At 46.3% G+C, this 14,236-nt stretch overlaps 1 protein-coding gene across 1 annotated transcript in view; it reads right to left on the bottom strand.

The window, feature by feature from the left end:
* Positions 1-14,236, bottom strand: part of bmp1a (bone morphogenetic protein 1a) — a 209,879-nt gene that overhangs the window by 50,538 nt on the left and 145,105 nt on the right. The window contains exon 9 of the mRNA XM_080216817.1: positions 2,512-2,627. Within this exon, the coding sequence (XP_080072943.1) occupies positions 2,512-2,627 (116 nt within the window). The remainder of the gene's footprint in view (positions 1-2,511; positions 2,628-14,236) is intronic.

Here is a 14,236-nt window from a genome sequence, read left to right as displayed (position 1 = left end):
CCTTAGGAATATTAACATACAGAGGGATCTGGGCGTACATGTCCACAATTCCCTGAAAGTGGCAACACAGGTAGATAAGGTGGTCAAGAAGGCATACAGCATGCTTGTCTTCATCGGCTGGGGCATCGAGTCTAAAAGTTGACAAGTTATGTAACAGCTATATAAAACTTTAGTTTGGCTGCATTTGGAATAATGTGTGCAGTTCTGGTTGCCATCAGGAAGACGTGGATGCTTTGGAGAGGATGCAAAGAAAGTTTACCAGGATGTTGCCTGGTCAATGAAGTGTTCCCATTTATATTCAAGTAGTTGTACTAACGATTACAATTAGTCTATTAATTGAAAAACTTTTTCTGAAATGTACTGTACAGCCTGGCGCTCCTTCTAAAATGGACTCATCTGGTTAATTTATGGGCAAATAAATTATATGCACATAATTGACAGTTGCAGAAGGATCTAGATAGGCTGGGTGAATGGGCCAGGAAATGGCAAATGGAATTTAATGTTGGCAAGTGTGAGGTGGTCCACTTTGGTAGGAAGAATGGTAGGAAGGACTATTACTTACGTGGCGAAAAACTGCAGCAGGCGACGGTGCAGAGGGACCTCGGGGTCCTTGTGCATGAGTCGCAAAAACCCAGCCTGCAGGTGCAGCAGGTGGTCAGGAAGGCGAATGGGATGCTGGCCTTCATAGCGAGGGGGATTGAATATAAAAGTAGGGAGGTCTTGCTGCAGCTGTATAGGGCATTTGGAGTACTGTGTGCAGTTTTGGGCGCCGCACCTGCGCAAGGATATTTTGGCCTTGGAGGGAGTGCAGAGGAGGTTTACTAGGCTGATACCGGAGTTGAGGGGGTTGAGCTATGAGGAGAGGCTGAATAAACTAGGCTTGTACTCGTTAGAGTTTAGAAGAATGAGGGGAGATCTCATTGAGACGTATAAGATGATGAATGGGATGGATAGGATAGAGGTGGAAAGACTCTTCCCGCTCAAAAAAGACAGTAGGACTAGGGGGCACAGCCTCAAGATAAAGGGGGGGCAGTTCAGAACGGAGTTGAGGAGGAACTTCTTCACTCAAAGGGTGGTGAATCTCTGGAATTCTCTGCCCGTTGAAGTGGTGGAGGCTGCCTCGCTAAATATTTTTAAGAAGCGGGTTGATGGGTTTTTGATAAGAGAGGGGATTAAGGGTTATGGGGAGAGGGCGGGAAAGTGGAACTGAGCCACGACAGATCAGCCATGATCTTATTGAATGGCGGGGCAGGCTCGAAGGGCCAGATGGCCTACTCCTGCTCCTATTTCTTATGTTCTTATGTTCTTATATTTAAGTCAACTTTCAGGGGCAACAATTGGGTATTCTGTTTGCAATTAAAATAAAAGATCCCCACTCATTTTATTTTGGATGTGTAAAAATACATTAGCACATAAATCTTTTTAAATTCTATGAACCAGTCTTCTAAAAGTGCCATGCTTATGGTAGTGTTACACACCTTGCCTGGTATACATTGATGCAACTTATACTTAAATCACTGTGTTGGAAACTTATGGCACAATGGGGAAAGGCCACTATATAAAGCCTTTCAGCCAATGTGTACCGAAGGGCTGGTAACTATGTGAAACCCCTCGGACTGTGTGCCTAACACTAACTGTGTGTAACTGTACTAAAACATCTCATGAGTGCAACATGATCAGTGTTTGTCATCTGGAGGGTTTTAGGAATGAGGAGAGGTTGGATAAACTGGGACTGTTTTCACTGGAAAGACGGTGCTGAGGGGAGACCTGATGGAGGTCTATAAAATTATGAGAGGCACAGTCAAAAGGCTTTTCCCCCAGGGTGGAAGTGTCAATTATAAGAGGGCACAGGTTTAAGGTGAGATGTGGTAAGTTTAGGGGAGATGTGTGGAGAAAGTTTTTGACACAGAGGGTGGTGGGTGCCTGGAATGTGCCCCAGAGGAGCTGGTGGAAGCAGCTACATTGGCAATGTTCAAGCCGTGTGCTGATAACACATGAAACGGGAGGCGAACAGAGGGATAGAAACCGTGTCGGCAGGCTTGGTGGACTGAACAGCCTATTCTTGTGCTGTATTGCTCTTTGTTCTTTGTGAATGGACTTTGAGAGTTTGTGAACAGAATTTGGGATTTGTGAGTGGACTTTAGGATTTGTGGATGGATTCTGAAGGTTTGTGAATGGATGCTGGGGTTTGTGAATGGCCTTTAGGTTTGTGAACGGATTCTGGGGTTTGTGAATGGATTCCGGGGTTTGTGAATGGATTCTGGGGTTTGTAAATGGATTCTGGCATTTGTGAATGGATACTAGGGTTTGTGAATGGATTCCGGGTTTGTGAATGGATACTGGGGTTTGTGAATGGATTCTGGGGGTTTGTGAATGGATTCTGGGGTTTATGAATGGATACTGGGGTTTGTGAATGGATTCTGGGGTTTGTGAATGGATGTTGTGGTTCCTATTGCTGGTTGTTTTTGGGGATGGACATTGTTCAACAAAACAAGGGTTGAAAACTCGTACCTTCTCTCCAGGAGTGACTGAAATCCTCCACACACAGTGTGTAAATGATGAATAGCCATTTGGGAAGCCGGGGGAAGAGAAGTTTCCCATGGAGTCTTGAAGAGTTTCCCCGCATGCTGTCGAGACACAAGGAAAATAATGTCCATCACTGCTCAGTAAATCTGCTTTTTCCCAAACTATAAAATTGCAATCAGATCAACTGTACAAAAGCTGAGTATTTGTTAGTGAATTGGCACTTTGTATCACTCAGGAATTCAGTGAATCTTTCGCTAGTCTGACTCCACATGACTGTCCTTTTCACAGTAATAACAACACTAAATAGGTCTTGCTGAAAAAGAGATAAGTTGTTGAGGCTGATTATCCATCCCTTATCAGAACAGACGCAAGAATGCCAAATTTCAAAGGGAACAACAAAAATACTGCATGAGGAAAGGGTTGGAAAGTTGACTCTGATTGCTCAAGGCGTTACCATGGAGAATCCATCAGGGAAATAATGTCTCCATGCTTTTGTTTAATTCAAAAATGTACAACGCCTGGACATGTTTCTTTTGTTTGCAGAGGACAGATCTTGCCTATATATGTATCTTATAGAAAGTGAACGTGAACCGCAGCGAGAGTCTGACTGATAATCTTAATCGTTCGTGTAATTCTCAGCACTTTCAGGCAAGTACTGTCCAATCGTGGAATCACATCTAATGTTGGCCAGAATGTTACCATCCCACCTGCCACGGGGATCGGAGCGAGGCGAGGGGTGGACCGTGGAACGGTCCGTTGACCTTTTCCGCTTTCGGGGCAAGCAAGGCCGGAAAATCCCACCCTTTATTTTCTAAGTTTTGCAAGCACAGGCCTGGTTGGGTCAGTTGTTGGGAAGTGCAGCCTATGCACCTGGCATTGCACTGGCATTGCAATTCATACGCTGTGTAAGCAGTGTGTTTTACACCCTCCAAGTAAAAGGCTGTGGCTTTGTACAGGTGTATAGACTAGATTTCATAAGACATTAGTTACAACGCTGAATTGCTCAACTAATCAAAGATTGGCTGGGTGGTTAACAGTGGGTTACAGGAAGAATAAACCAGATGGTCAAAAAGGCAGAGAAGTGGCAGAATTTAACCCTGAAAAAAGTGGGGCGATAAGGAAGTATACTATGAAAGGTGTGAGACGAAGAAGTTCCGAATAACAAAGGGACCTTGGCAGGTCTGTCCACAGATCTCTGAAGGCGGAAAGGCAGCTCAATAGGATGGTGAAAAAGGCGTATGACACCTTTATCAATCGAGGTATAGATTACAAAAGCAGGGAGGCCATGTTGGAGTTGGATAGAACTTTGGTGAGGCCGCAGCTGGAGTACTGTGTACAGTTCTGCTCACCACATTATAAGAAGGGTGTGATCGCACTGGAGGGGGTGCAGAGGAGATTCATCAGGATGCTGCCCGGGATGAAACCTTTAAGTTATAAAGAGAGGTTGAATAGGTTTGGGTTGTTTTCGTTGGAGCAAAGATTGAGGGGCGACCTGATTGAGGTTTTAAGATTATGAGGGATGTGGACAGGGTGGGTTGGGGGGTAAAGCTGTTCCCCTTAGTTGAAGGGTCAGTGACGAAGGGGCACAAGTTACAAGTGAGGGGTCGGAGGTTGAGGAGGGATTTGAGAAAAAACTTTTTTTACCCAGAGGGTGGTGATGATCTGGAACGCGCTGCCTGGGAGGGTGGTGCAGGCGGGATGCCTCATGTCCTTTAGAAAGTACTTAGATGAGTACTTGGCACGTCATAACATTCACGGCTATGGTCCAAGTGCTGGCAAATGGGATTAGGTGGGCAGGTCAGGGCATTTCATGCATCGGTGGGCTGAAGGGCCTCTCCTGCACTGTAGTATTCTGTGATCATCTGAAGGACATCTCAACAGAAATACCACACAACAAAATTAAACAAAGGTCCCAAATCAGTCATCTTTCGCCATGTTTTACATTTAGCACATTTTCGGATCCATTTTCTCACTATCTAATCCTGTGTTCAGCCAGGAACTCCTCCACAAACACAAAGGGAGGGATTCTCCAGCCATGCTCACCCCAAAACTGGAAAAATCACACCCGGGGATCAATGGACCTTTGTATGATCTGCGCACCCCCCCCAACCCTTACAATTCCCATGGCGGATGGGACGGGAAGATTACCCGCCCCCACCCCAAGTCTCTGCTTTGTAAGAGAGATAGCAGGAGTTCGGGAGAATCAGTTGCACAGAAACAATCAGTGACCCTCGCTTGGTGCTTGTGTGAGGACACACAGGAGAGCTGAAGAAGCTGTGGGATGAAGTAGAAATGGTCGAGAGCTTCACGTTTTTAGGTGTCCAGATCACCAACAACCCGTCCTGGTCCCCCCATGCTGACACTATAGTTGAAAGCCCATCAACACCTCTATTTTCTCAGAAGACTGGGGAAATTTGGTATGTCAGCTCTGACTCTCACCAACTTTTACAGACGCACCATAGAAAGCATTCTTTCTGGTTTATCACAGCTTGGGCTGGCTCCTGCTCTGCCCAAGAGCGCAAGAAACTACAAAAGATCGTGAACATCGTCCAGCCCATCACACGAACCAGCCTCCCGACCATTGACTCTGTTTACACTTCCCGCTGCCTTGGAAAAACAGTCAGCATAATTAAGGACCCCATGTATCTCAGGCATTCTCTCTTTCACCTTCTCCCATTGAGAAAAAGATACAAAAGTCTGAGGTCATTTATCAACCGAGTTTCTTCGTTGCTGCTATCAGACTTTTGAATGGACCTACCTTGTACTAAGTTGATCCTTCTCTACACCCTAGCTATGATTGTAACACTACATTCTGCACTCTTTCCTTTCCTTGTCTATGAACGGTATGATTTGTCTGTGCAGTGTGCAAGAAACAATACTTTTCACTGTATACTAATACAGTCTGAGGGTTGAGGGTAAACCATTTGGGACACAGGTGAGGAGACATTCCGGGGATGGTGGGGCTGTTGTACAAGGGGAGATTGACTAGGTTAGGATTGTTTCCGCTGGAGTTCAGATGAACGAGGGGGGAAATCTCATAGAGACTTATAAAATTCTAACAGGACTGAATAGGGTAGATGCAGGAAGGATGTTCCCGATGGTGGGGGAATCCAGAACCAGGGGTCACAGTCTGAGGATTCGAGGTAGACCGTTTAGGACGGAGGTGAGGAGACATTTCTTCACCCAAAGAGTGGTGAGCCTGTGGAATTCATTACCACAGGAAGTAGTTGATGCCAAAACTTTGAACGTATTCAAGAGGTGGTTAGATATAGCACTTGGGGCGAAAGATGATGGGAGAAAGCAGGATTAGGCTATTGAGTTGGACGATCAACCATGATCATGATGAATGGTGGTGCAGGCTCAAAGGGTCAAATGGCCTCCTCCTGCTCTTGTCTTCTATGTTTCTGTGTGACAATAATACATCAAATCAAATCAAAGAGAGTCAGGAGCAGACAAAATGGACACTCCTGTCTCCGCTTCCACTACCTCCTCTGGCAACGAGTTCCAGGCACCACCACCCTCTGTGTAAAAAGTCTGCCTTGTACATCACTTTTAAAACTTGCCCCTCGCACCTTAAACATACGCCCCTCGTAATTGACTCTTCCACCCTGGGAAGAAGCTTTTGACTATCCACTCTGTCCATGTCTCTCATAATCTTGCAGACTTCTGTCAGGTCTCCCCTCAACCTCCATCACTCGAGTGAGAATTTAAGTATTTTATCAGAAGATGGGAGGTAGATTCGGGAACTAAGGCAGCTCTGTTGCACTGCCAGAGGTGTCATCTTTTGGGATAGATGTTAAACTGAGGCCCCATCTGCTTTCTCAGGTAGATGTAAAACATCCCAGTCGAAGTAGAGCATCCTGATCAGTTGCTACAACTTTACCAGAACAGTTCAGCTGGTCACTGTTTGTGGAATTTTGCTGTGGGCATACTGGCTGTTGTGTATCCCCCTTTACAATGGCACCTCATTGATTGCAAAGCGCTTTGGGACATCCTGAAGTTGTGGGAGACACGGCAGAAGGGCAAGAGCCTTCCTCTGTCTCTCCACTTCTCCGTTAATGTGTTGCAAATGACATGGGTTTTCAGTTTTACTGAAAAGCTGCCCCTTACTCTTTGTGATGGAACTGAAACCCATACCCTCTCACCTACATTTCACAACCAAGTCCTGACTATTTGTTGCAACCTCCTAACAACATTAGACTCAATAACATTGGGCTGCAGAGAGCCAAGTGCAGTCCCAGACACCACATGGCATTGGTCTTATCATCAATTATCTCCAATTTCAAACAGTCAAGAGAAAAATCCAGTTTTCTCTTTCTTTGCTTCTGTCATCTTTCTCTTCCTTACTGTAGCTTGAACTTCATCGAATCATAGGAACTGTACAGTACAGAAAGAGACCATTTGGCTTATCGAGTCTGCACCGATAACAATCCCATCCCAAGCCCTATCCGCACAACCCCACACACTTAACCCAGTAATCCCTCTAATCTACACATGCCAGGATACTGAGGGACAATTTAGCATGACCAATCCCCCTAATCCCCACATCTTTGGACTGTGGGAGGAAATCAGGGCACATGGAGGAAACCCACATAGGCATGGGGAGAATGTGCAAACTCTCCACAGACAGTGACCCAAGTGGGAATAGAACTCAGGTCCCTGGAGCTGTGGGGCAGCAGTGCTAACCACTGTGCCACCCTTCTCTTATGTCAGCGCCACTGGTAAAGCCAGCATCTTTTGCCCATTTCAATTGCGCTGAAAAGTTAGCGCTAAAACAGCTGGCCTTCTCCAGAGGGCAGTTAAGTCAGCCATGTTGGTATGGGTCAGACTAGGTAAGGAGGGCAGGTTTCCTCCCTAGGGAAGCAGTTTGTATTTTTAACATTGACTTCCATTGTGCGTACAGCACAGAAACAGACCATTCAGACAGTGACCAGTAACAATCATGCCACATTAGTGCCAGACAAGGGTCATCTCTGACAAGATTAATTCTTGCCCCTTGGACCTACGATGGCATCATTGAATACCCTATCATCAATATCCTGGAGTTACTATTGGCTAGAAACAGAGCTGGACCAGCTACATAAATGGTCAGATGAAAGGAATTCTGTGGCAAATAACTCACTTCCTGACTCCTCAAAGCCTGTCCATCGTCTACAAGGCACAAGTCAGATGTGTGATGGAATACTCTCCACTTGCCTGGATGGGTGCAGCTCTAACAACACTCAAGAAGCTCGACACCATCCAGGACAAAGAGGCCCGCTTGATTGGCACCCCATCCACCTCATTAGACATTCACTCCCTCTACCACTGGCGCACAGTGGCAGCAGTGTGGACCATCTGTAAGAAGTACTGTAGGAAGCCACAAAGGTTCCTTCGACAGCACCTTCCAAATCGATGACATTCCTTCAAACCTAGCCTTCTGGGTCACCTAGCCTGATCCCTCCTGCTATGGCTCGGTATCAAGGTTAGTTTGGAATCACTCCCAGGAAGAGTGTTGGAATGTTAGTACAGTGAAGGTGCAAAAGAAATGCAAGTATGGGTGGGGGGAGAAGAGTCCGTAGTTAAGGAGAAATTTTCCAAGTACAAAGGGAGTACAAAGGAAAAGAATAAGAAGAAATCACTCCCATTTTCACCTCCCTCTGTCCCATTCGTTTATCTTGGCGATTTTCTGTTTTCTTAGATGCTCTCAGTGTGTTGGCTTCTTGGTACTTCCTGTGTTTATATTCTGGCCCCTCACTCACGCAATGTGTTTGGTGTCATTCAGAGTGGAGTTGGCTAAATTAAAGTGACTGAAGCCAATTCAACCTGGGGAGATGAGCCTTTATCAGTTATTCTTTCCCTGTGCTGTAACGCTAAGGGAGTTTCACTGGGCTGGATGGAATGTACCATGCCCTGCCCTGGTGCAGGAATCTTTCAGAACTGGATTACAGCTAAGTGGACAGGGCAATAGGACCCTCACCAGCAGTGTCCCTCTTAGTACTCTCGACCTTTCGCCCTGAGGCACCACTGCAGTGAAGAAGCTCATTCACGGCAAGGCCAGCATTTGTTGCCCATTCCTAATTGCTTTTGAGCTCAGTGGATTTCTGGAGCATTCTCGGAGGGCAATTAAAAATCAAGCACAATGCTGTGGCTCTGGAGGCACATGTAGGCCAGACCAGGTAAGGAGGGCAGATTTTCTTCACGAAAGCACATTAGTGAATCAGGTGGGTTTTTTTGACAACAATCAATGATCATTGTTCACAAGTTCATAAGATATAGGAGCAGAGTTAGGCCATTCGGCCCATCAAGTCCACTCCGCCATTCAATCATGGCTGATATGTCCTCATGCCCATTTTTCTGCCTTCTCCCCTTCAACCCATTACCAATTAAAAATGTCTAACTCCTCCTTAAATTTACACACGATCCCAGCATCCACTGCACATTGCCATGGTTACCATCATTGAAACAAGCTTTATATGCAAACTTTATTCATGAATTCAAATTCTACCAGCTGCCGTGGTGAGATTTGAACCTGTGTTCCCCCAGAACATTAGCCTGGACCTCCAGATTACCAGTGACAATACCACTATCGCCCCCAAAATGTACTAACTTGCTTGCTTCATTGATGGAGCCCCTACAAACAGTGGGCGCCCTTTAAATATTTCTGTCCCTCTCCTAGGACCAGCCAAATCTTCATCTTTCAATGTGAAGGCGGCATGGTGGCACAGTGGTTAGCACTGCTGGTTCACAGCGCCAGTGACCCGGGTTCGAGTCCCAGCTTGGGCCACTGTCTGTGTGGAGTCTGATTGTTCCTTGTGTGTCTGTGTGGGTTTCCTCGAAGTGCTCTGGATTCCTCCCACGCTCTGAAGACGTGCTGGTTAGTTTGATTGGCCGTGCTGATTTGACCCTAGTATCAGGGTGAATATGTGCAGTTACAGGATTAGGGCCCGGGTGGGATTTTTTAAAATTCATTTTATTAATTTGTGGGACATGGGCATTTATTGCCCATCCCTAGTTGCCCTTGGAGGGTAGTTGAGAGTCAGCCAATTGCTGTGGCTCTGGAGTCACACATAGGCCAGACCAGGTAAGGGTGGCAGATTTCCTTCTCTAAAGGACATTAAAGTTTATTTATTAGTCACAAGTAAGGCTTACATTAACACTGCAGTGAAGTTGCTGTGAAATTCCCCGAGTAGCCACACTCCGGCACCTGTTTGGGTACACCGAGGGAGAATTTAGCACCTAACCAGCGCACCTTTCAGAATGGGGGAGGAAACGGGAGCACCCGGAGGAAACCCACAGAGACACAGGGGGAACGTGCAAACTCCACACAGACAGTGACCCAAGCCAGGAATCGAACCCAGTGTCCCTGGCACTGTGACACGGCAGTGCTAACCACTGTGCTACTATGCTGCCCTAAGTAAACCAGATGGGGTTTTCCCACAACTGACAGTGGTTTCACGGTCATTAGTAGATTCTTAATTCCAGATTTTTTTTATTGAACTCAAATTTCAGATTTGAGCCTGTATCACCCAGAACATTAGCTGAGTTTCTGGATTAATAGTCCAGTGATAACACCACGAGGCCATCGTCTCCCTGGTGCAGACTCAACGGGCCAAATGGCCTCCTTCTGCTCTGTAGGGATTCCCTGGAACACATCCCACTCTGTCAGGAACACTGTCTCCACGGAGGAGTCAAAAAAAAAGTCAGGTCTTTCTCTCTGCTTTGGACAGGCTCACTCAGTAAACACAGGAGGCGGAGAAACCCGCACCTTGGCATTTCATTCCTTAATTGACTGAGAGCAAATAACATCGGCGAGGCTGGGTGAGAGGCTGCGAGGTCAGGCCTGTTACCCAGGCAGAGAAAACAATAGGCTGGGCCCTGCTTCTGATGGATGGAGGCAGCGATATTAAAAAAAACGAGGCTGAAAAGTGCTCGGATTGCAGTTTCCATGGAGCGCTTCTCCCTCTGAAGAATGTGCAGGCAGCCAAATATTTGACAAACCGTCAGCATCTGGCTGGGCCAAGCATCTGGAGAGCACATGAGCAAACAGCTTACCCTGCCCTGGCAGCTAGCACTCAGCATTCTTGACTCCAGCCCTGCACTCCAAGGAATATGATGTTCAGATTTCAGAGGATAGCAAGTAAACAGAACCGCACATTATGGAAGTAAATTGCCTCTGATTCCGACAACTGATGGCAGGAGTTCACATCTGACGTGAAGAGTTTGAGTTATAAGGAGAGGCTGGATAAGACTGGGACTTTTTTCCCTGGAGTGTTAGGAGGCTTCGGGGTGAAACATAGAAGATAGAAGTAGGAGGAGGCCATTCAGCCCTTCGAGCCTGCTCCGCCATTCATCACGATCCTGGCTGATCATCCAACTCAATCGCCTAATTCTGCTTTTCCCCCATAACCTTTGATCCCATTCGTCCCAAGTGCTATATCCAGCCGCCTCTTGAATACATTCAATGTTTTGGCATCAACTTCTTCCTGTGGTAATGAATTCCACAGGCTCACCACTCTTTGGGTGAGAAATGACACAGTGGTTATCACTGCTGCCTCACAGCGCCAGGGACCCAGGTTCGATTCCTGGCTTGGGTCACAGTCTGTTTGGAGTCTGCACGTTCTCCCCGTGTTCACGTGGGATTCCTCCAGGGACTCCGGTTTCCTCCGGTTAGGTGCATTGACCCGAACTGGTGCCGTACTGTGGCAACAAGGGGAACTTCACAATAACTTAATTGCAGCGTGACAAATAAATAAATAATATTTATGACAAATAAATAAACTTTAAATCACGGGGAGTGGTTGAAGTGAATAGCATGGATGTATTTGAGGGCAAACTGGACAAACAAAGGAGGGAGAAGGGAATAGATTTAGATGAGGAAAGATAGGAGGCTGCTTGTGTGGACCATAAATTCCAGCTTGGATTTGTTGTGCTGAATGGCCTGTTTCTGTGCTGTGTTTCCCATGGAACCTCACATTCCTGGACTGTTCCAGCAACAATATCAGAGCCTGACTCTCAGCCACCCTCCTTGTATTATCGACTCAGCACAAACTGCCAACAGTTTGGGGTGGGTTGGAGAATTCTGCGATGCAGAAGGCACTGTTGTATGGTGCAGGCTGGACAAGCCCTTATCCGTATATTCCGTAATGAAGATATCTGAAACATATGAAGTGTAGGATTGATGAATTGTTGACATTTTCAGAATGGAAAATTTGGCCCAGCAAGTAGCCATCCAGCTAAACCTTGCCTGATTTGATTTTTGCATTCATTTGGTTTGATTTATTATTATCACTTGTATTGGGATACAGTGAAAAATACTGTTTGATTTATCATTGTCATGTATATTGGGCTACAGTGAAAAGTATTGTTTCTTGCACACTATACAGACAAAGCATACTGTCCATAGAGAAAAGGAGAGGGTGCAAAATGTAGTGTTACAATCATAGCTAGGGTGTAGACAAAGATCAACTTAGTGCGAGGTAGGTCCATTCAAAAGTCTGATGGCAGCAGGGAAGAAGCTGTTCTTGAGTCAGTTGGTACGTGACCTCAGACTTTTGTATCTTTTTCCCGAAGCAAGAAGGTGGAAGAGAGTATGTCCAGGGTGCATGGGCTGCTTAATTATGCTGGGTGCTTTTCCAAGGCAGCGGGAAGTGTAGACAGAGTCAATGGGTGGGAGGCTGCCAGTCTTGTAAGTTAGGGCACTTCCCGTACATATCCACGTCCTTTTCAAATGTTGTCAGGGCTTCTATCTCTACTATCCTTTCAGGTAGCCAGTTCCAGACCTCCAACATGCTCTGGATGTAATTATTTTCCCACGGATTCCCTTCAAGATGCCTACCTCCCTCCATAAATCTACCCCCCCCAACCCCCCCGCTGCCCAATTATGGACTTCTCAACCAAGGGGAATATGGCCTTTTGATCCATTCTATCCATGGTGTCCAGTTATCTGTCTGTACTCCTTCCAATACATTCTCCCTAAGGTGTGGCGATGGACGAAGTGCTATGTATATGTCTGAGCTGACTGACAGAATACTGTCATTCAAAGAAGGTGATTTATAGAGACATTAAGCCAGAAAATTTATTAATTTATTACTGCTCAGAGTATCATAGAATCCCTACAGTGCAGAAGGAGGCCATTCAGCCCATCGAGCCTGCACCGACAACAATTCCACCCAGGCCCTATCCCCATAACCCCACATATTTACCCTACTAATCCCCCCTGACACTAGCATCAGTTTAGCATGGCCAATCAACCTAACCTGCACATCTTTGGACATAGGAAATACATCATGGGACGTAGGAAACCGTAGCACCCGGAGGAAACTCATGCAGGGCACGAAAAGAATGTGCAAACTCCACACAGTAACCCAAGCCAGGAATCGAACCTGGGTCCCTGGTGCTGTGACGCAGCAGTGCTAACCACTGCACCACCGTGCCGTCAGATCTCGTAATCTGGTCTCTTGGATATAAAAGCCAGCTTTCCATTTGCTTTTTTGATTACTTAATGTATCTCTGTTTTGAGCTCATAATTCAGAAGCCCATCACACTCATCGTTTGCGAAAGTTTTCGAGTACAGGAGCAGGGATGCGTTATTGCAATTATGATGTGGAGATGCCGGCATTGGACTGGGGTAAACACAGTAAGAAGTCTCACAAAACCAGGTTAATGAACAGGTTTATGAAATTCATCATCTATCACCTCCAATGTGTTAACTCAGCCTTCGGCCGACTGAATGGGAGAGTATCTCTGAATGGGAGTGTGTGGAGTTTCCATGCGGACGCTACGACAATGGATGAATGAACACCACTTGACAATCGCCAGGCAAGAGTGTTCTCTTCCTGTTGGGGAACACTTCAGCAGTCATGGGCATTTGGCCTCTGATCTTCTCCAAGGCGGCATCCGCTACACACGACAACGCAGAGTCGCTGAGCAGAAACTGATAGCCAAGTTCCGCACACGTGACAATGGCCTCAACTGAAATCTTGGGCTCATGTCACACTATCTGTAACCCCCACGACTTACTTGGGCTTGCAAAATCTCACTAATTGTCCTGACTGGAGCCAATACACATCTATTTAACCTGTGCTTAACGCTCTCTCCACTCACACTGTCTGTATCTTTAAGACTTGATTACCTGTGAAGACTCGCATTCCACCATCATTTTGTAAACGAGTTTGTGTCTTAAGATGCCCTGTTTGTGAACAGAACTCCCACTTACCTGATGAAACAGCAGTGCTCCGAAAGCTCGTGGCTTTTGCTACCAAATAAACCTGTTGGACTTTAACCTGGTATTGTGACACTTTTTACTGTTGCATTTATACAGGGCCTTGGTGAGGCCACACGTAGAGTATGCAGTGTGTGCAGTTTAGGTCTCCTTTTCTGAGGAAGAATGTTCTTGCTCTCGAGGGAGGGCAGCGAAGGTTTACCAGGCTGATTCCGGAGATGGTGGGGCTGATGTATGAGCAGAGGTTGACTTGGTTAGGATTGTTTTCACTGGAGTTCAGATGAATGAGGGGGGATCTCATAGAGACTTATAAAATTCTCACAATACTACACAGGGTCAATACAGGGAAGATATGGGAGGAGGATTCCAGAACCAGGGGTCACAGCCTGAGGATTCGGGGTAGACCATTTAGGCTCGAACAGCCTCCTTCCTATCTTTCCTCATCTAAATCTATTCCCTTCTCCCTCCCTTGTTTGTCCTGTTTCCCTTAAACACATCCACACTATT

This window comes from Carcharhinus amblyrhynchos, chromosome 34, assembly GCF_965287045.1.
Source record: "Carcharhinus amblyrhynchos chromosome 34, sCarAmb.v2.hapA, whole genome shotgun sequence".
Taxonomy (NCBI): Eukaryota; Metazoa; Chordata; class Chondrichthyes; order Carcharhiniformes; family Carcharhinidae; genus Carcharhinus; species Carcharhinus amblyrhynchos.
This window is presented reverse-complemented; position numbering and strand designations above follow the sequence as displayed.